At 38.3% G+C, this 23,280-nt stretch overlaps 2 protein-coding genes across 4 annotated transcripts in view; one reads left to right on the top strand and one right to left on the bottom strand.

Moving 5' to 3' along the window:
- The first annotated feature begins 10,557 nt into the window (after positions 1-10,557).
- On the top strand, positions 10,558-12,018 carry LOC104590054 (uncharacterized protein At5g39865). The gene has a single exon (XM_010248570.3). The coding sequence runs from the start codon at positions 10,558-10,560 to the stop codon at positions 11,791-11,793; it is 1,236 nt and encodes a 411-aa protein (XP_010246872.1). The 3' UTR covers positions 11,794-12,018.
- Positions 12,019-12,184: 166 nt separating this feature from the next.
- Positions 12,185-23,280, bottom strand: part of LOC104590053 (uncharacterized) — a 41,457-nt gene continuing 30,361 nt past the window's right edge. For 2 of the 3 annotated variants that reach the window (XM_010248569.2, XM_088898628.1), the window contains exon 9: positions 12,185-12,694. In XM_010248569.2, coding sequence (XP_010246871.2) covers positions 12,413-12,694 — 282 coding nt within the window. In that variant the 3' untranslated portion in view covers positions 12,185-12,412. The remainder of the gene's footprint in view (positions 12,695-23,280) is intronic. The other variant, XR_016082713.1, reaches the window with a different exon arrangement.

Below are 23,280 nucleotides of genomic sequence, written 5' to 3'. Positions count from 1 at the left end.
ATATCCAAATCAAATCGTCAAATATCAAGATTATCATCAAAAGCCAAAATTAAAGCAAATCATAAAATTTCAAAATCATCAAACATCAAAAATTGAAATTGAATCATCAAATATCAAAATTATCCAATGCATCAAGATTATTGAATTCATTAAATATTTTGAAATCATCCAAATCAAAAAATCAAAATTAAATTAACTCATCAAATTTAAAGTTATCAAATTCATCAGTTCATCAATTCCAATCAGCAAACATCAAAAGAATCATAAAATATAAACAAAAAATCAGAATTAGGATATCAAAAATCAAAACCAAATCAATCCAATCACTAAGTACATCAAACTTAAATTATCAAAATAAATTAAATCATTAAACAATCAAATTAATTCATTAAATATCAAAAGTCAAGATTGTCAAAACCAAATTGGGGTTTCCTTTTTAATCAAATCATCAAGTATCAAAGAATCAAAACAATGCATTAAGTACCAAAAATTCAGAATATCATTAAAAATCCCAAAATAAAGTTGATACTGAAATCAAGCTTATCGTGACATCAAATTAAGTTATCAGAGTTGTTAGAAAATACCATGAGTCAATAAATTGTGAAAAAAAATCAAATTAATTATAATGACATCTTCTAGGCTGGTGCCACCTGATAGTTGCATTTGCCTACTAAGGCTTGGGGTTGTACTGCATCTTCTCCAAGCAAAGCCATTGTACAACATCAACTTCAACCTTGACTAGAACTCTAGCAAAACATTTTCTTCCTTTAACCTTTTGTCCCTTACAAAAATTCCTATATAATTCTTTTTCTTTGTCGTTCGGAAACTTGCTACCTCTAGCAAAAAGGGTAGTTGACAGCACCTGGTTTTTGCTCGATCCCTTCTTTAACCATCTCCTACGTTTTGAATGATTGATCAAACCACACCAATCTCTTTAGAATATGCCAAAACCCTAAGAAAAATCAAATTTCATCCCAAATAATCCACCATTAAATCTACATAATTCCCTCTTGATGATCACGATTGTGCCATATCACCAATACCTAATTCCCAATCAGACTCCATCACGAGAAACAAAACCTTTAAACAACCAACCACACCAAATTTCATCCCTAAATTCCTTGGTTCAACTTTTCATCCATTAGAGATTCAATTTCAACACATCTAACTATACCCACCAAATTTTATCCTAAAATTCCTTCATTGGGCCCATCATCAAGACATGATTCTGTTTTGGCAAATCTCGTTGGTTAAGAATGTGCCAATGATATATCTTTATCATCATAGCCTTATTTGACCAATCAGACACTACTAATGTGTTTTGAGACCCAAAAAACCCCAGTACATCAAATTTCACATCCTAATTCACATGTTTGACTGTTAAACTAGGAAGTGTCATTTTGATATGCCGGATTGAATCACCGCATCAGCTGTCCCAACCTAGGACTTCCAGAGGGTGGAAATTGATGTTAGCTCCTTGACCCATTAAATACCTAGACTAATGAAATTGAGCCTAATAGGATTAAAAAGCTTAAAATACCAAAGATACCCCCACTTAAAACTAAGAAAAGACAAAACCCCATTATAAGTGAATCAAATTTACGTTTTTTGTCATTGTTAGCCCCAAATATGGGATTGCAACATTTGGCATACCCAAGCTCTCATTGGACACATGAAATACATAGAAAATCATCCAAACTCAAGGAAAAATGTTGCACAAAGAAGAAATGGTCAATTGAATGCCCTTTCCTCTCAAAAACTTGGTGAAACAACTCTACTGAATCCCAGGCATTGTAGTTGGATGAGTTTCAAACCCATTTCCCTTCATTTTCCTTTATAAATATAGGTCCAACTCAAACTTGGGGAGGGAAAGAGAAAGAGCATTTTCCCTAGCCTCTATAATGCTTCCATTTTACTTAAAATCCCAAAGCCTTTAAAGCTCAAGCCTCAAATCTACCTCTCTTGTTTTTAGACTAAATATCTCTAATCAGAAACACTCTCCCCAGCTCAATCACTCATCCAAGCTAAATTTAAACTTGTTCCAGTTGCTGGAAAGCTCCTTACAAGGTCATACATGAGAGGATAAGCCTCTCATTCTATTATTTGAACTAGAAGTCATTACCTCTGTTTTTCGTTTAGTTTTGAGTTGCTTTAAGTCTTGAAATCATGGGAAATTTGCATTCCTAGTTTCATTTAGATTGAGAAAAATAGGTAGAGAGGCGAGCGTCTTAGAGAAATCAGTACTTAATTAAGATCCAATAACATCACCTCAAAACAATTATGGGTGAAGTTGAAAGCGTTTTTTCCTTACTTCAAGAGCTCTGAGCAACCCTTTTCATTGGTGTTTTGTTGGAGTTTAAGCCTGAACTGTTTCCGTGTGGGGCTGCTATAGCAGCTTAGAGAGAGGGATGTCTAACAACTTCCCTCTCCTAGTCTTTGGGATCCAAAATCTTTTGGTTTAATGCCTTCCTTAGTGGAGGATAGGGTTATCACTGAAGCAATAAAATCAAATTTTATATGCTGAAAATGAAGGCCCATTTTCTCTGAAAAATAGGCAGCTACTCCATTTCTTTGAGCTAGTCACCAGCTTCATGAAGCTTATAACTAGCATCTACCAGCTGCAAGAATGGCAAGAGGCACCAGCAACGTCTGGATGCCGTAATTGGGGCTGCCTGGGAACAGAAACCGCGAAGCCATATACAAAATGAAGGTGTCCAGATGACGTTGACTATTCGCCCTCTGAGCCATGACACTCGATTGACCCATGTGCTCGAACTAGTGTTTAATCCACATGTCCATTAGCATTTTATTGCATGTAGTTGTTGCATCCATCCTAGCCTTGAAAAGTTTTATTTCTACTATCAACTCGGAGAACTCACATGGAATAACCGAAACAACCCCAACTAGGGGTAGTGCTTAGGGGTATTAATTGATCAATTTTGGATCTGATCCAAACCTTATCAAATTGGATTTGGACAATCCATTATAATTATTGGATTGGGGCAATCCAAAATAAATTGGTCCATATTCTTATTGGTCTAAATTGGATATAAACCAAATTTCTAATAATCCGATCATGAGACCAAACCCTTGTTCAATTTGAAACCAATCAAAACTAAAGCGGAAATAAAATAACTTTTATGAAAGTACTTTTACGAAAGTACTTTTACAAAAGTAATTTTATGAAAAGTACTTTTACAAAAGCATTTTTGTAAAAATACTTTTACAAAAGCATAAAGTACTTTTATGAAAGCACTTCTACAAAAGCAGTTTATAAAAACACTTTTACAAAAATACTTTTATGAAAGCACTTTTATAGAAGTACTTATACACGAAAATAAATTTATGAAATCACTTTTACAAAAGAAATTTCATGGAAATACTTTTATAAAAGCACTTATACGGAAGTACTTTTATAAAAGTGCTTTTATAAAAGTACTTTTATGGGAGTACTTTTATAAAAGCATTTTTACGAAAGCACTTTTATGCAATGTTTTCAACTCACCGTTGACCCGATCGGTCGAACCATTTGATCCGTCACCTGACCAAGATTCTGGGTCCGATTCAATCAAGACCTGCTAGACGGTCAAAAACCGTTGACTTGGTCAAGAACCGTTCGACCTGTCCGATTTGACCGTTGACCCGTTCGACCTGGTGACTAGGTCACAGGTTGCACCAAGGTTTTAAAACTGAACCGGACAACAAACCGGTCAAGGGTCCAGTTCTTGAGTCGAACAGTCTGGCTGTTTGAACCAAACAGATGACCCGTTCTAAAAAAAATAAAACATTTAAAAAAGTAAAAATGATCAAAACTGTTGAACAGTTCAAACGGTTCAATCGCCTAGGTCAGCGTTTTTTTTACCAAATCAACGTTTTTTGGAAAAATAATGATTTTGGGGAAAAACGGAACCGATCACCTAACTGGTTCCTGGTTTTTCTGGTCTGACCGTTCGATCTAGTCCGGTTTTGAAAACCATGGGTTGCACACTCAATGAATGCAAAACTTTCGGAGGCCATAACTTTGCACTCTGATGTCTGATTGGGGTGATTTTTTTTTCTTTTGGGTAACATTTCAAAATCTATGCATCCCAACATGCCTTTCTCCACTATTTTTGCGAAAAACACATTTTTTTGACCTCCGGGTCAGTTTTCAAACCATTGCTTTTATAGAAGTACTTTTGGTAAGAAAGAAAGCGAGAGGAATTTATACCTCTGATTGTCCGTGGATACCTATACCGAATGTATCCTTTGATCGCTCATCCCTTTTGGTTGCAGCGATGGCAAATGAGCAAGAACACTTTGATCGTCCATCCCTTTTTGGTTGCAATGGTGGAAAATGAGCAAGAATGCTGTGATCGTCCATCCGTTTTGGTTGTAGTAGTGGCAAATGAGCAAGAATGGCTCAAATGACGAAGGAGAGAGAGAGAGAGGGTGAAGGAGTTTTCATGGGAAGAAAAAATAGAAACCTACATGCCTTGTCAACCATTACCTAATACTTTATTTAACTTTTATTAATGGCAAACTGCTTGGGAGAGGAAATTTTTTTAGGTATTTAATTTAGTATTTTACAATTAATGATGAAACTAGTTGATAAATAATTACAGTTGTTAAAATTAGTCGTTAAATAATAGTCTTTTATTGGAATAATAGCGACAAAATATTATTCTTGATACCATGAATGTCTTACAACGATGACTTTTTTAAGCAACTGTCAATTATTGGTCACTAATAACATGATTTCTTGTAGTGCACAAAGATATACTGCAACATAAATAGAAGTCATAAGGTATGTTCTTATCAATAAGTAGGGGGCTAATTGTAAGTACATGTAGTTCACTGCCATGGAATTTATGACAGAAATTGTAAATAAGAACCACAAAATAAAATCTTAGGTGTGAAAAATGCCACAATCAAAATGAGCAGAACGACAAACAATGTTTAGTGTATCAAAATGACTAATGAGCCTCTATAACAGCATGACAACATTCTACAAAGGTAATTCAGGGTTCACATACTTATGATGAGAACAAGGCATCATTCAGGGCTTGCGATGAGCATAGGGCATCATCTAGGGCTTGCCATGAGCATAAGGCATCGCCACACACCTGCGATGAACATAAAATGTTGTCTAGAACTCGCAATGAACACATGAACATCTTCTTGCAGTTGGCTTACACTTCTTGCGATCACAACGAACCACGACGAGGTGTCTCGAAGATGACTACCAAGATGCCCAAACATGTAAGCTGATCAAATATCTCACTTCTAACATGTTGCCACAGGAAAACCTATGAAGGGATGTAGCCAGCACATGCTATGTGAGAATCTTTGGAGAAAAGGAAACCTTATTCTTAAAAAATCTCAATAGACATGTGGAAAAACCCTAGTGGAATTACTTGGTGGCAAACAAAACAGTCAAGATTCCCTTCCCTAATGGGAAAAGTCCCCTTTTGGACATTTTTCCTTATGGCCTCGGGATCTCCTCTATAAAGAGGAGGAGATGCAAGCTGAAGGGGATGGATCTTTTGAACCCCTAGAATCTCCAAGCTGAAATCCTCAACCTTTTCCTCCAGAGAATTGAGTCCAACCCCAATTCCAATTTGAAACCGGCTCCATCTTCATCCTTCAAGGAGACCATCCCCCATTGCCTTACTATCCCATTTACATAGTGAAAAAGTTATGCAAGGGAAAAGAGTTGAATTGATTATAATTCTTTCAAATATTTTACTTAAACAAAACAAGAAGGCATGTAGTTGAACCACTTTAGCTATTATCAAACCACCACCATAAGGCAATGTTTGGTTTGAAGGAAAATGCAGGGAAAGGATGGGAAAGGTAAGGAAACCTTTACAAACCTTGTATAGGTTTTCTTGTCTTTCTCTTCCTTTCCCTACCTTTTCCTTCAAACCAAACATAGCTTGAGTATTACCATTTAGGGAAGACATTTCAGCTGCTTCTTCTTCTTCTTCTTCTTCTTTATTCTTATTATTATTATTTCTACTTAAAATAAGAGTTTTGGATTTAATAAGGTCCTGACATAAGAACTGTTCATGTGTCAGTCCATGAACATTTTACACCGAGGTTTTAAAAATCAATCCAGAAATGGAAAACGCTTTGACCACCAATTTCTCAGTCAGCAGTTCTACCATCTGAGTTGAACGCTTCAAATTGTTGATTAGTTAAATATCTTACCTTTATATTTAATAAGAAGAGACTGTTAATTAATAATTGTTGATTAGTTAAATATCTTACCTTTATATATTAATAAGAACAGACTGTTAATTAATAAAGAAAGAAAGAAAGAAAAAGATAGCAGGTAACAACAATGGTGACAGTGATGGAGATGGCAATGGGGGGTTGTTGTGACCACTCGTCTCTCTCTCTCAGATAATTTATTTTTAGTTATTTTAATATTTTGAAAAATTCATTAAACCACAAACTGTTGTCCGGATCAAACCATTCAGACGATCTAGGTCAACGGTTCACTAACCAATTCAACCATTTTTCTTTTTTTTGCAAAACAACAGGTTAAAGAAAATGGGACCGACAGACAACTGGTTTGCAGGTCAAATAATGCTTTTAGAACCATGTTTTACAATGCTTTAGGTTTGAACTATGGGCCGAGCGATAAAAGCTAAACCCGAGCCTGCCGGCCCATGAAAAAGTCACTATACTCATATATGCTTTATTTTACGGTTATTTCATGCAAAGTTGTAAGAAGCTATTGGAAAGGAGATCTGATATGTTCCACACATCTGGCGCCTCACATGTACATCCTATCATGCATTAGGAATATCTCCCGGACTAATTAATTATTATTCATGGGAGATGCTTCTAATGCACGGTAGATGTACATGTGAGGCGTCCATTTGTGAGGAATAGATCCCGTTTCGTTGGAAAGATGTAAGGACGGACTTGCAGGCATCCTTTCAGCAAGGCTCCTTTCTTCTCATGTTGAAGTAGACTCCGGATCTCCTGCCTACGAGAATTCTGCCTACATTTACCCATAAGGCAACAACACACTATTCCAATGAATTGGGAACATCTCTCCCTACATAAACACTATGTAGGAGGCTCCATGTGTAGCTGCGATAGTGTGTGGGTTGGCATGGGTAGAGTTTGTGTGGTCAGGAGATCCGGACTCGTTGAAGTGAACATGTCAGAAATTGATTGTCAACTACAATTGTACAGCCACATCAAGCTTCCTGAATGTTTCTCCCATGGTTTTTGAACCATTGTTGATCCAGACGGTCGGACTGTACTATTCGGCCCGGGAACCGTCCAAGCAATTGATTTTGTTTTACCCCAAACCGGTCCCTGGCCAAAAACCGTTGAATCAATCAACGATCCATTGACCTGGACGGTTGAACCATCAAACCATTGGCCCATTTAACGATTTATGACTATTTTTTATTTTTAATCATTTTTTTATTTTTTGTCAAAATGGACTGTCCATTTGAACCAGATGGTTGAACCATTGACCCAAAAACCAATGACCAGAATGGTTCCAGATCGTTCTTTAAAACCATGGTTTCTTCACTTTTTTAATGCAATGAAGATAGGGACCGGGGTTCACTTCTCCACTAAACATAAACACAAAGTCTGAATTAGGGGTGGCAATTTTACCCACAAAACCGGGTCCACGATCCAACCCGCCCCGAACGGGTTGGATTTCCCCAATCACAAATGCATGCGGGTCGGGTTTAGGGAATTTTTTTCCCCGGACCGGGGACGGGGCGGGGATGGGGTCTGCCCGCAAAACTGCAGTTTGCAGTCGCACAACCTTTGCACAACCGTCGACCGCTGGGCGTCGCCGCCATCGTAGAACTGCCGACCGCTAGCCGCCGATCGCCGTAGCAGAGTTGAGGCTCAGTCTACAAGCGACCATCGTTTTCAATTCAGTGACTTCAGTCTTCAATTGCAGACTAAGAAACTAAGTCTCATTCGTCTACCGACCACCGGGCGTCGCTGCCACTGTAGAACCGCTGGCCACCTGCCGCCGACCACCCTAGCACAGCACAGAACAAACCAGTTTTTATTTTGAAAACAACTCTCACTGGTTCTTTTCCTTCATGACTTTTGTTGCTTCTTCTGTTGAAAAGTTTCCCTCTAAATGTGAATCCATTAAGAAGTGTAGAACTCCTCTTTGCAGGGATGGAGTAGTTGCTTGTTTGGTCATTGTTTTAGAAACAAGTGTTTATATGCCGAGGATTCAATTGGGTTTCTTTTTTCTCTTTTTATGTTTGTCTTTTGTGGTCTTTCTCTTCTCTTAGGAGAGAGAATGGAAGTTTGTGTCTATGTTGAATCTATCCATCTATTTGACCATTCAGTAATCTCATCAAAGGCCAAGGAAAGATGGAGTCGACGAACAAACGGAAAAGACCGAGAGCAGTGCAGTTTAGAATCTTCAGACTTCACAGAGGTAGAGAGAGAGAAAGAGAGAGTGATGAATAGACCCCATTCCAGAGAGTGATGAAGAAAATACAAGTGGTGGACCATGATCATCCTTTACATGGATGTCTTTATCCTTATAATGGGTCCACACACTAAATGCCTAGACCCCATTCCAGAGACGATGACCCGAGCTTAAATTGCCCTCAAAGATGGTTGTGATGCAGTGCATGGTCTCTCACTAAGGCTTATATGCATTCGGGAAATAAAGTTCGAATAAGTGCTTTTTCAGGCGATTTTGTAAATTTTGTTTTTTTCAAGCTCTTTTGGAAAAGTACTTGTTGCATTATTTTTAATCCATCTTGGCCCACCATGTAATTTTCAAAATAGCTATACTACCTTGTTTAAAATAAGAAATTTTCACCAAACAATCACATTTATCCTCAGAGAGCACTTCTCACACTGATCTCATCGCATGTACTTGCTGCACGTCGGAAATATCTCCTGTGCTTTTATGTTATTATTTATGGGTCAATACAAAGTCAGGATGTACCGTGGGGCATTAATGTAAACTCGTGATGTGGATATGAGGTTGGTGTGAGGAGCAGATTTCAATTCCTAATAAAATAAACATTCCGAAAATGGAGGCTTAATTTTGTTCTTTGTGGTGCGTGTAAAGTAAAATGAAAATTGAAGCAAAATTTGGTTGATAAACCAAAAACCGAACCGAACCAAACCAAATCGAATAAGCAAGTTCGGTTTGGTTAGTTCAGATATCGGTTTGGTTCAGTTTTTATTTTTTTTTTAAAAAATCGGTTTGGTTTGGTTGAGATTTTTCAATCGAACCGAACCGAAAACTGAATTAGTGATTATTTATTGAAGTATATTAAATATTTAATGTGATCTATTTAATACTTTATACTAATTAATTTTTATATTTCTAAATGACTAATTTGTCAATTTCCCATTGGGCTTTAATTGTTTGTGAATAACTTTTAATTAATAATTGTTAATTAAAATCTTAGCTAATCATTAGTTGTTCATTAATTATTAATTGTTTTTGAAAAATGCTCAATTTTCCAATTCTCCCATTGACATGGGGTTTTGGGCATAACTTTTAATTACTAATAGCTAATTAATTAAAATCAGGTTTGAGGCATTCTAACTTTAATTAATAATAATAGTTCATTAATTAAAATCATTGGGTTTTGAGGCTATTTTAACTTTTAATTAATAACACGAAGCCCAACCAAATCAAAAATCGAATCAAATTGAACCGATTTCGGTTAGGGTCGGTTCCATTCTAAACTTTAATTCGATTAGAGAAAATGGTCAAATCAAATAGTCGATTAAGTCATCGGTTCTAACCTAATTATACACCCCTAATTACCTCATTTGAAAAATGGATCCAGACCCGGGATTCCAGACAACCCGCAAAACAATGGCCAGAAGAGGCATATCCGAAAATAAATGAAAGGATAAAATTGAGGATTGTTGTTGTGTTGCCAACTTGCCATCCGTCCGAACAAAATACAGTTCATTCCAAACTGGCCCCAAGGCGACAAGTCCCCTGCTTAATTTTTTGCGAGAACCAAATCTTCCCTCCCAGATTATCCGCACACACTTGCAAACGGAATTAACTAACCACGTGCCTCCGTATCCCAACACAATTAAAGAAAAGTAGAGAACAACTCAGCCCAGCGTTTGGGTACATTCCCTCCGCCATCCATCCGACGCCTCCCCTGGCGCCACGTATCTATCACCTGGAGCCCACAGTCTATAGACTAGACCCCACTGATTAGTGGCAGCTGGAAGATTCATCCAGCGGGACCCACCAGACTTCATTGCTTGATGACGGTCAGTCAATTCAAAAAACAACCGCCGCTCCGCAAACGCGTCGGTGGCGGGTGCTGGTGATGCACATTGCACAACTTCTCTCTCTCCTCTCTCTAACAGTCCAATCTCCGACGCGCTTTTCTTCTCGTCTCCGCCCAAACTTCCAAGCGGGAAAGCACGCACACTCCCACGTTTAGAGAGAGAAAGAATCCGGAAACCGTCTGGAGAGAGAAAGAACAGACCCTCTAAAAGAAAAGCACGGCACGCAGAAAAAGAGAAAGGAAAAAGCAAAAACGAGAAATCATCAATTCATCACTCCTTGGTCCATTCATGGGCTGCTCTGTTTCGAGACCTGAAGGCGTTTTAACGAACAAAGCCACCACCGCCACAACACCACCGATCCCGCGAACGCTTTCGCTCCCTACTCCGCTCGTCCACCACCCGCCACTCAGAAAAGGCGACACCCACCACCTCGTCTCCCTCACGTCCACCACCTACGGCTCTCTCCTCCTTGACTTTGATTCTAACATCCCCAACCCTAAATTCAACGGTCAAGATCAAGATCGAGATCATTTCTCTCCTCGCTCCAAAACCCTAGCCCCAGAAGACCCGGAGACCCTATCTCCGGATTCTGTCATCAACGCCTGGGAACTCATGGCTGGCCTCGAGGACTTGGACTTGGACTACTCTGCCAATGCCAAACCTGTTTCTGCTTCTTCCGTTCGAGATTCCCCAAAGAAGCCCTACCCGTGTCCGGTCCAAGATGGGTTTGTGAAGAGAATGTGTGGTTCGTTTGAGTCGTCGAAATCTTCGCCGGCGAACAAGAACTCTGTTTTGGTCGATACGAAGGTGAAGAAAGTGAACTGTAATACATGCGAGTCCCCGCCGTCGGCGGTGGCGCAGGCGGAGGCTTCGAATTCTCCATCAAAGCCTCTTTGGAAGCACTTGGCGGAGGAATCGCTGCTTGCGGATTTGGATCCCAACGTGGCTTCTAGTTTCAGGCGAGCTTTGTCCGCTAGGCAATTGGGGTTTAATCAGTCTAGAACAGTGAGGCCGGTCGGTTCGTGGGCGAAGGTCTCGCCTTTGTTTGAAAACCGGACTCGGTTGCCAGGGACTGAGGATAGAATTGTGCTGTATTTCACCAGTTTGCGGGGAATCCGAAGGACTTATGAGGATTGTTGTGCTGTTCGAGCGGTCTTCAAGGGGCTCAGAGTTCCGGTGGACGAACGGGATATTTCTATGGACTCGGCGTACAGGATGGAGCTGCAGAGAGTGTTGGGAGAGAAGATCGTGAGCTTGCCCCAGGTTTTTATCAGAGGGAAGTACATTGGAGGGGCTGATGAGATTAAGCAACTTCACGAGGTTGGAGAATTGGTAAAACTGCTTGAAGGATTCCCTAGTCGAGATCCTGGGTTTGTCTGTGAGAGCTGTGGCGATGTGAGGTTCATTCCTTGCTTGAATTGTAATGGTAGTCGTAAAGTTTTCGACGAGGAGGCAGAGCAGTTGCGGAAGTGCCCAGAATGCAACGAGAACGGATTGATTCGATGCCCAAATTGCAGTTCTTGAATGATATAGAGTAATGATCCAGTTTGCAGGACATATAGTTCACTGTTTCTGGAGACTTGTGAAGATCCCATTGAAAAAAAAATTACTGTGTTTTGGGTATCCTTGTTCATCATCTCTCACTCCCTGTATGTAAATTGATTAGCACTTGGGTAGTTGGGTATCCTTGTTTATCATCTTTCTGAACAACACAAAGAAATAAAAGTACTTTTTTTGAGGCTGTATTAATCATCGGGCAGAAATTTGTGAAGCTTTACTTTGTTCAATCTGATTTTATTTTCCATTTCAATGGCAACCTACATTTATTCTGTGATTCTACTGCTGATCAAAATACCAAAATCAGCCCAACAGGGCAAGGTTTTAGTAAGAGATGGAATTCTATCTGTTGTTCAGATGAAGTGTAAGATTTTCCTTCAATTAAAAGAACTTATAATACAAACAAATAAATGAGAGAACACATTTGTCAGGTTTCAATTATACTCCCTGGAGCACATCAGTTGAGGCGAACTTAGAGAGTTAAGAGTAGAAATTGCATTACAGGGATAAGGGCAACAAGGATGGTTGATTCGGGGTTTCATCCCCTGCTGTCTGAAGTTCTCTCTTTTTCCCCACAAACTGAAAACTATTGGCTTAGAGGAACGCATTCTAGCTCAATTTCTATCACTCCCCGTTCGACATTCTGCAGCCTTACTGCGACAACTTGCTTTACCTTTCCATCTTCCACGGTGATAATACTGTCTTTTAGTAAGGTGCTATCCTGGGTTGCTGCCAACTTTCCTAGCTCTATAGATGATTTGTTGGTGGAGCTTTCGCAGGATTTGGCAGCAGAGAGGAGAGGTTGGATGTCTATCTCGGCCTCCCCCATGTGATCGTCCTGTGAGAACGTATCCTTATCAAAGACTTGCTGCAACAAAGGAAACAAACAATGGCATAAAGAAAAACGTTCAGTTCATGCACCTGCTTGATCAAATGTTTTGCATATGTTAGACACCAGAATCTGAAACTAATCAAAAATATATAATGAAATGAACAAGGTTGAAAATACAACATTAAGGCTGCATTTGACATTTCTTAAAATTTTAAGGGCTTATTTCCTTTTTGCAGTTAAAAGCTCAGTGTTCATAAGAGTATTTTAACTGCAAAAAAAGAAAAAGATAAATCATTAAAATAACGGATGCCAAATGTAGCCTAACTTAACTTTTGAAGGTTTAAATCCAACCATTACGTGGGGAGATATAAACAAATATTGATATTGACAATTGTTATTTCAGTCCTCGTGATATCAGGCATCAGTTGAAAATCATGTTTCCTCCCCTCTTTCATTAGTGATAGCCCAAAAATGCCAACTCGGGTGTTCTAGTTAACCTACTGATGGAGATTTAGGATATCGTGATCGTGGCGTGGTTTGAGGTTAGTGGATTCGAATGACAAACTGTAGACTTTGGATCGAAAACAAATCTGTGTCGCTCTCCTGAACTGAGGCTTGGGAAATGGTCAACGGAGTCCTTTAGTTGGAGAAGTCAAAGATTTTGGACTCGTCGAATTTGCACGCCCTGTTGTCTTCAAACGTTCAAAAACCTTCAGATTTGTTGATGTTAGAATGACTTCTTGGAGAAACCTTTATGCGGCTTGTATCTTGGTCGATGTGCGTTATGATGATGCGTAATTTCGCCAATCTGATACGGAGCAACACGTGGCGCATCCAAACCGTTTAGGAGCATATCAGCACTAGGTGCCACGTGTAAATCAACCTGTGGAGGTCGATGTGTCTACAAGGCCGTGAACATCACCTCGGAAAAGGACGATGGCTGACCTTCACTCTCCTTCGACCTAGGTAGCTAGAGACCCGAGCAGTCAGCCAACCTCCGGGGTACCAACCTACATGGCAGATTAGTTTTATTTTGAGTAACGTGCCAATCAGTTATGAGTGGGGCATTAGCAAGACTTCTATTTGATGCGGATCTCAATACTTAGTTCTTCCATCAGGGATTGGAGTCAAAGTAATTCAGAAACTCCATGAGCCATAACCATGTATTTGGTTTCAGCTGAAGATCTAGCAACAACAGATTGTTTATTGTTTCTCAAAGAAACATATACCTGCCACCATACTACAATATCTCGAGTTGACCTCCTATCATCAATGTTGTCTGCCTAGTCAATATCTGTACAGGACTCCAGTTTCATATGACCATGTTTAGCAAAAAGAATCCATTTCCCCAGAGTACTCTTCAAGTAACATAAAATCTGCTATATTGCTGTCATATGTGTATCTCTGGGAGCATGCATGAATTTGCTAATGCAACTAACAACATATGCAACGTTAGGGTGAGTCATACAAAGACATAGAAGTTTCTCTAGTAACCTTTGAAACACTCCCTTGTCCTTCAACAACTCTCCATCAGAGGTAGAAAGTTTGTAACTCATATTAATAGGACTAGCCACTGGTCTTACACCCATTTTGCCTATTTCAGTGAGCAAGTCTAGCACATACTTGTACTAAGAAATAAAGATTCCACCCTTGGACTAAGCCACTTCAATACCAAGGAAATACCTCAACTTCCCTAGGTCTTTGGTCTCAAACTCTGTATGAAGGAAGGATTTAAGATCATCAATCCCTATCACATCAATGTCAATCATTACAATATCATCCATAATTCCATATATGACTAATGAACCTCTCCTCTTCACAAAGAGGGTATGGACAGATTGAGTCTGTGTGTACCCAAAGTTAACAAGAGCAGCCCTAAAACTTTCAAACCAGGCTCTAGGTGACTTTTTGAGCCCATAGAGAGACTTCTTCAGCTTACACAGTTTTCCCCCCATGTCTATGCCATACATCTTTGGTGGGAGGGACATATAAACTTCCTCATATAATTATCTGTTCAATAAGGCATTTTTCACATCCAGCTGATAAAGGGGCCAGTCTAAATGAGCTACCAAAGATAATAGGACCCACACAGATGTCATCTTTGCAATATGAGCAAAAGTTTCTAGATAGTCAATCTCATAAGTTTGTGTATAGTCTTTTGCAACCAATCGAGCTTTGTACCTCTCAATAGAGCCATCAATGTGATATTTGATAGTACACACCCACTTATAATCCATTGGCTCCTTCCCTTCAAGCAAATCAACAACTTCCCATGTGCCATTCTTGTGTAGAGTCTCTATTTTAATTCTCATAGCATCCCTTCATTCTAGAATAGAAAGAGCTTCTAATATAGACTTGGGTATAGGGTTAGAAGCAATAAAGGAAAGAAATGAATAATATGAAGGAGAAAGAAGGCCATAAGAAAGATGTTTGGAAATGCAATGTGTAGTACACTTCCGTTTACCTTTCCTAATGGCAATAGGGACATCAAGGTCTAGGAAGGGAGACTACAAGTGTGTAGTATCAGTACCTGTTGTCTCTTCAGCAACTGGAAGTGAAGGAAACTCATGTGATGTAAAGAAAACAATATGTTCACTCTTGGTCTTTTGCCGCTAGTACCACCTGTGAGTAGAAAGAGGACGACGAGGCAATGGAGGAGGAATAAGAGTAGTAGAGGGATCTGGAGATGATTGTTTCCCCTGGACTCAATAGGAATAGAAGAAAATTCAAGTAAAGACTCAACAGGAACAGGAAAGGGGAGTGCAAACAACTGTGACATATACTCCCCTTGTGAACAATGCTCCCCCTAAGATGAACCATAAAAAGAAGTGGACTCAGCAAAAGTAATATCCGTTGAAATGTAATGAGTCCTAGTGCTAGGATAAAAACAACAATAACATTTTTGTGTGGAGGCATAACCAAGAAATATGCACTTATGGGCCTTTGGTTCAAATTTATGACTCTAGGTACTAGAAAAGCATACATAACAAGTGTAGCTGAAGACACGAATCTAGATAAAGAATGTTAAAATGAGACTTAAAGCCCAAAAGTCTAGATGGAATACGATTAATTAGGTAGGTTGTAGTGAAAACAAAATCTCCCTAGAATCTTGTAAGAACATGTGAGGCAACCAAAATGTTTCTTGCAACTTCAACTATGTAATGTTTCTTCTTCTCAGATACTTCATTTTGTTCTGGAGTATCAATACAAGAGCTTTGGTGGATGATCCCAAACTCAGTGGGATAAGAGGTTAGTTTTTTTTTCAAAGTATTCTTTTGCATTATCATATCTAAAAATCTTTATTCTTGTATTAAACTAGGTAAAAATATATTCATAGAATTGCCTCACAAGCTTGGGAACTTTATCACGAGATATCATAAAAATTAACTAAGTATCGAGAAAATTTGTCAATGAACAAGATAAAGTATCGGTAACCACCCATAGAGGTAAGTGGTATGGCCCCCCCACATCAGAATGCATAATATGAAAAGGAAATGAGGACCTCTTATTATTTAAAGGATAACTGCTTTTACAATGTTTTAATAACTCACAAGACTCACAGTGAAGACTAGACAAGTTAATTCCCTTAAATAATTTTGGGAATAAATAACTCAAAGCAGAAAAGGATAAATGACCCAAACAAAAATGACATGACATGACACGGCTAAAAGACTCTTAAGAAATAAACTAAAAAACAACTCTTCTAGGTTTTCTTTGGTTTTGTTTAGGAGCATCTAACAGATATATTCCATTCGCCTCATGGCCACTCCCAATCACTTTCTAAGACTTTAGGTTCTGAAAAACACAATAAGAAGGGAAAAGGTTACACTGCAGTTTAAGCATTTAGTTAGGCTATTCACAGACATCAAATTAGTATGCAGTCTAGGGACATGAAGGATAGAAAAAAGAGAGGGAGTATGTGGCCTTGATGACTCCCTTGCCAGAGATAGGAGAAAGAGAGCCATCGGCTAGGGTAATCTTATTATGGCCAGAGAACAAATCATTAGAGCTAAACAGAGTGGAAATGCTAGTCATATGATCAGAAGCACCATAATAAAAAATCCAGGGATCCTATGATTACTTGTGATGATTGCATGATTGGTAGTAGCACGTATACCTAAATGAGCAAATGCAGATGTAGTTGGATTTCCTGAAGAGTTAACTGCTCACTAGCAGCCCTTTCATTTGTTGAACACCTGTCATTATTTGAAATTGTAGCTATATTGGCACTTCTTGTCTTCCCATTGTCAACCTTCTTTTGAAAATGAGGTGGAATAAGGTCTGGATGCAGCTTCCAACATTTATCTTTTGTATGTCTGGGTTTCTTACGTTACTCACATATAACCTCCTTCTTCCCTGAACCACTCGTAGTCATCTTAGGTTTCAACCCCATATTAGCAAAATGGTCACCTGGAATAGTCCCTTGAACCTGGACCAACCTCCTGCTCTCTTCACTACTCACCATGGCATAAGCCTGAGACAAAGATACATTATCCTTATCTAGGATATTCTGTATCAAACTCTGGAATCAACCCTATCAGGAATTCAAAAACCCTATTCCTCTCAACTAATTTTATGTATGTCTCAGCATCATTTGTACTTTCCCAAACAATTGTTTCCATGGGATCTATCTCTTACCACAAAGATTTCAGCATTAAGAAGTATATTGCTAAATGTCTCTCCTCCTGTCTTAGATTATTCATATAACTTCTTAACTTATATGCCCTGGCCACATTCGGTTTTATGAATAGGTTTCAACAACACTATCCCATATTTTCTTAGATGAATTCATCCACAAAAAGTGCTGACTAATTTATGGTGACCATGCTATAAACATGTATCTTTATTGATTGTGACCATGCAAGATAGTTAGTCCCATCAAGTGCTGACTAATTTGTGGTCACAACCAATAAAGAGTCTATGGGTGCTCCCAGAACTTGTCTGGACTCTGAGCCGAATTTATTCTCAACTCCAGAGACATCCATCTCCCTCAAACAACTTCAAACAACTTCAAATGATAAATAAGGAAGACAAAAAAAGACAGACACCAAGCAACAACCTTTATGAAACCTTATTCGCCAGCTACGTCTCACCCAGAACCCGGGAGAAATAAGAAAATTGTAGCCGCTCCCTATAGGCTTCATAGAACTGCACAAAGCTTGGATCGATCTTCAAGGTAAAGAAAGGGAATCCCTTCAGTCACTGAGCGCCAAGGTGAAGCTCCCTATGGGGCCTACAATTAGAACTCTAGTTGATTAGGGTTTTTGGGCAAAATCTCCAAAGACTGTCAAAACGATGAACAAGACATCTTTCGTTTCTCCAAAAAACCACTACCAACTGGGCTGAATACCTTCTTCAATCACTCATTCGATTCAGCTCTCCATACACACTGTGTATGGAAAAAAGAAAAGAAAAAGAAGGAAGAAAAAAGGGGCCTGCTCTGATACTAAGAAGAAAAAACAGTCCCAAAAGAATAAGAGGATTGATTAAAAAGGTGTGAAATACAAAGTAGATATCAACGGTAAAAAGAAGAAGAAGAAGAGTTCGGCTGTAAAAGGGTTGAGGAGAAGAGTTGTTCATACAACTCCTCCTTCCCTAATCTTTTCATTAAGAAATAATTACTAATTTTCTGAAATACATGTAGGCTCTTAATTAGGCAGGCAACTAATTAAACAAGAATAAAAAAGGTTTAACATGCCCATTAGTAAATGCCCATTATCAAAAAATAGAACAGAAATATAAGGAAATAAAAACAACTGTGGTCTATGGGCTATGGGCCATTTGGTCCATCCTCTCTACAGAATGTCCTTGGGGACATGCTTAAACTGACTAATTGCACTCACTACATATGAGATATCAAGTCGTGTCATACAAAGGTATAGGAGTTTTCCAAAAAGTCTTTAAAATACTTCCCTATCATCCAAACGCCCACCATTAGTAGTTGAGAGATTATGGTTCCCATCAATAGGAGTGGAAGCAAGTTTAGCACCAAGCTTCCCAAACTCAGTGAGAAGGTCCAACACAAACTTTCACTGGGAGATGTAAACCCATTCCTTGGATTTAGTAACATCAGTACCCAAGAAATACCACAACTCCCCCAAATCTTTAATCTAGAGTTAAGGCACATATACAATGAGGGAAGTGACCTAGTAAACTTTCCTCTTTACAAATAAAGTATGGTATGGTTGAGTCTAAATATAATGAAATCGAATAAGATAACTGAAATCTATCAAATAATGTGAAGAAACCTGAAGTATTGTATTACTATACTCCTGTTATTTTCATATTCTTCGTATTCCTATTTCAGCCTCTCTAAGGATTCATTTGTATTTTTCTTTTTTTATCTTTTAGTCCTCCAAGGACTCTTATATAATTCTTAATGTTGTCTAATATATATGCCTCTTTGGGGTGGGGGTCAAGCAAATTGTTTAGACACCCTGAAACTCTTCCTCTTCTCTTCAAATTGGTTTGGTAACAACCAAGAATGAGGGGATTGTGAAAGTAAATAAAAAGACTTCAATTTACAAGCCTTACCTTACATGTCCTTACCATACATTCCAGGGGAAGGGACATATAAACCTCTTTAGTCAAATCACCATTCAAAAAGGCATCCTTGACACCAAATTGATAAAGGGGCTAGTTATAGCTCACTACTAATGACAACATAACTTTTATGCTCAATATAATCAATCCCATACACCTAAGTATTGCCCTTAGCAACAAGAGAGGATTTATACTTCATCAACATGATATTTTTATAGTGTAAACATATTTACAACCAATAGGCTCCTTCCTAGAAGGTAAATGTACAATATTCTAGTGTTGAGGTTGTTTGTATGTAAGGGTATTTTTGTCATTTTTGTTCTTTTGTATTTAAACACCTATATAAGGGCTTACTTGTAATTTCTCTCAATAATATTTAATCTAAAGTTTGAGAGAGTAAATAATAACTCTCTCTTCTTCATTCATAACTCCCTTTCTTCTTCTCTTCTTGTTTCCTTTCTCAATAAAACCATAGATATTGCAACTTGATATTAGAGCAACTAGGAGGTTTTGGGAGAATCTTTCTCCACTATATTTTTCTTGGAGGGTGAGTAACTAATGTTAGATTACCATCAGATGACATAAGCAATCTGTACAAGTGGTTTGATGCCTCTGTGATTTATTATGGATTTTCAAGTGGAAAACTACAGGAATTCCAGATCTGGTTTAGAGGCTTGCTTCTCTTGTTTGATGGGTTTTTATTCTATAAAACCTAGTTATCCTATGCCATTTTATATTTTGGGAATGATAGGAAGTGATCCTATATTTTTCTAAACCTTAAAAATATTTTGGAAGTTTTTCTTCTCCTTTAATTGAGTTTGACCCTTTTCTTTTAAGCTTGTTTATATTTCGGTTAGGTGTTGGGGTGCTCCTTGGTTATCGAGGTAGTTGTTTGTGAGGTATGGAATCACCAATGGATGTACAAATGGGTTCCAATGTGTTTCTTGGAAAGGTTGATATTTCCAGTTGTATGATAACCATTGTAAAATTTGATGGGACCAACTTTTTGGAGTAGTCCCAATTGGCTAAACTTACTATCACAGGGAGAGATAAGTTAATTCAGTACAGGCAAGGAGGTGAAGCCGAAAATTGAAGACCCTAAGTTCGCAAAATCAGAACAAGATTGTTGACTCTGAAGTTGAAAACTTACTATTAATAGTGCCGATGCATATAACACAGGTAGTGCACTTGCTTGTTCTACCTCCAACCCATGGGCTGTTAACTCTAGGGCTAGTGCCCATATGACTAGCATGCATTCACACTACTTAATATAACTTAACCCTTGGGAAGGGTAAAACTACTATTGCATATGGATTTTAGACTCCTATCTCATGTTAGGGAAAATTCAAACTTATTCATAACCTTTTCCTTGGATTAGTTCTTCATGTTCCTCAATTGCATAAAAACTTATTAAACTTACTCATAACCTTTTTCCTTGGATTAGTTCTTCATGTGTCTTCAATTGCATAAAAACTTATTATTTGTTAGTTCTCTTACTAAGTCCTTTTGTAACATTTTTTCCTACCCATTGTGTTTTTAGGATTTGATCATAGGGAAGATGATTGGAAGTGGGCATGAAATCGATGGAGTCTCACTTTTTGATGAACCTTCAAAATATGGTTTGTTGAGCCAAGATGAGTCTAGTTCTAATGAGAAATTAAGTCTTTTGCAATTGTGGCACTGCCATCTTGGTCATATGTCTTTTAAGTCTATAAAGCTTTTATCTCCAATTTGTTCAGTTAAATGTCCAACTTGAATCCTCAATGTGAAGTTTGTCATTTATCCAAACAATGTAGAACCACATATTTTACAAGTAATAGAAGAAGTAATGTTGCTTTCTATTTGATTCATATTGATGTTTGGAGCCCATATACCATTCTGTGCATAGGTAGGTATACATACTTCATTATCTTCATTGATGAGAACACTCATTATACTTAGCTCTACTTAATGAAACAAAGTGATGACGTTCCTATGATTGTTCAAAAATTTCATGAATATGGTGGAAACTTAGTTTGAGAAAAGAATTAAGATAATAAGGTCTAACAATACAAAGGAGTACTTTGAAAACCACCTTCATGTATTTCTTAAAGAATGGGGCACTACTTACTAGAGCTCAGGTAGTCATACTCCACAACAAAATGGTGTTGGTTAGAGGAAGAATAAGCATGTGGTTGAAATTTCTCGTGGGTTACTATTCCATACTCATGTTCGTACTCATTTTTTGGGAGATGTTGTCAAGACTGCTATGTATCTTATTAACCAACTACCATCATGGGTGTTAAACTTTCGGTCCTCTCACTAGCTTCTTCTTCCAAATGAACTGTCATTCCATTTACCTCTTAGGGTCTTCAATTGTGTCTGTTTTGTTCATGATTTCGAGACATAAGTTTGATCCTAAGTCTATTTAATGTGTTTTCCTTAGTTTCTTTCTTATTCAGAAAGGTTATAGATGTTTTGATCCTTAGTCTGGTTGGAGGTATGTTTCAAATGATGTTACTATCCTTGAGTCCTTGTCCTTTTTTCAACTATCCCATCCACCTCTTTAGGGGAAGATTTCCACTAAAGATCGGATTCCATTCTTCCTTCCTATTCCTATTACTTAGGTAATCCTGAACCTCCTAGTACTTTTATTGTTTACCCTAATCTTCATCTTCCTATTGCCCTTCGGAAGGGAAAGAGGACATGGATCAAGTATCCCATTACTAATTATGTGTCATGTGATGCTCTCTCACCTTCCTATTATACCTATATTTCTATCATCTCCTTTGTTTATATTCTTAGTAGTGTTACAAAAGCAATGTTGTCTCCTCACTAGAAGAAAATTATGAATTAAGAGATGGTGGCCTTAATTTGAGATGGCAATTTTTCCCTACAAAACTAGAGCCATACCCCGCCCAAAATGGAGTGGATTTTCCTTGATCTTAAATGAGGACGGGGTAGGAATGTGGCTTTCATATAATTCTGTGAACCCACCCCAAACTAGGGGTGATCATGACCCGGGCCAGGCTGGGCTGGGTCTGATTCTGGACCAATGTCTTTCATATATAAAACATTACAAATCTATAATATTTTATATTAAATGACATAACATGCATATAAACTTATTTTATACATTATATAATATAAAATATTACATATAATATAAATCATATATGTCAAGTTATAATATTTATATATAAAATATATAATATAATATAAAATAATATGTATACATATGTATACCTTATGCACAATGTGTAAGTTTAAATATATGTGGGCCGATCCGGGATTGAAGTATTAATCCCAAGTCTGGCCCTAAAATTTATGGGCCTGATGTGGGCCCGAGCCCGGGCCGGGTCTGAACACAAAACCCAGGCCCAAGGCCGAAATTTCCGGGCCGGGCTTGTGTGGGTTGGGCCTAGCTAGGCTGAAAGGATCACCCTACCCCAAACTCGATGGCAAACTAGTAGAATATTCATGGGTTTAGTATTAATTTCTAAAATACTTCTAAGTTACCCCCAAATTTTTAAAGCCCTAGGATCTCATAATTATATTTTATAATATTCCGACATTATCATAACCTAAATCCTAAAATTCCCCAAATTCCCATATCAATAAGATGTACTATTAGGTGATTGCATTGGGGCGAGGAAAATTTAGGGATTCCCTATACCCGATGGGGAGTGGGTGCCCCACCCCAAACCTGCCCCAACCACCGAGGATGGGGCAGGGGCGAGGTAAGGTATTTTGGATATAGGGTAAGGATAGGGAGGGGGGTGCCCCCGCTCTGAACCCGCCCCATTGCAATTCTTAGCCTTGGCAAAGAACCATACTTAGGAGATTATGCCTCATCCCATGGATAAAGTCCCTATTAGATGTAAGTGGGTGTACATTATTAAGCACAAAGCTGATGGTTCAATTGAAAGGTATAAAGCTCACCTTGTGGCCAAATGATACCTATAAAAAATCAATGATTAAAACTTTCCAATTTCATTTCCCCACCCCTTTCTTCATTTGTCCTACACACCCAACACCCCACGCCCAAATCAAAGACGTGCAATTTCATTTTCCCTTTTCTTTTTGACTTTTTTCTTGAT

Source organism: Nelumbo nucifera, chromosome 2 (genome assembly GCF_055504915.1).
Source record: "Nelumbo nucifera cultivar China Antique chromosome 2, China Antique-T2T, whole genome shotgun sequence".
Classification (NCBI taxonomy): Eukaryota; Viridiplantae; Streptophyta; class Magnoliopsida; order Proteales; family Nelumbonaceae; genus Nelumbo; species Nelumbo nucifera.
The sequence above is the reverse complement of the archived record's forward strand: the minus strand, read 5'-3'. Positions and strand labels throughout refer to the sequence as shown.

Excerpts from the sequence above, each read along its gene's own strand:
- LOC104590054 (XM_010248570.3), top strand. The coding sequence starts at position 10,558 with ATGGGCTGCTCTGTTTCGAGACCTGAAGGCGTTTTAACGAACAAAGCC.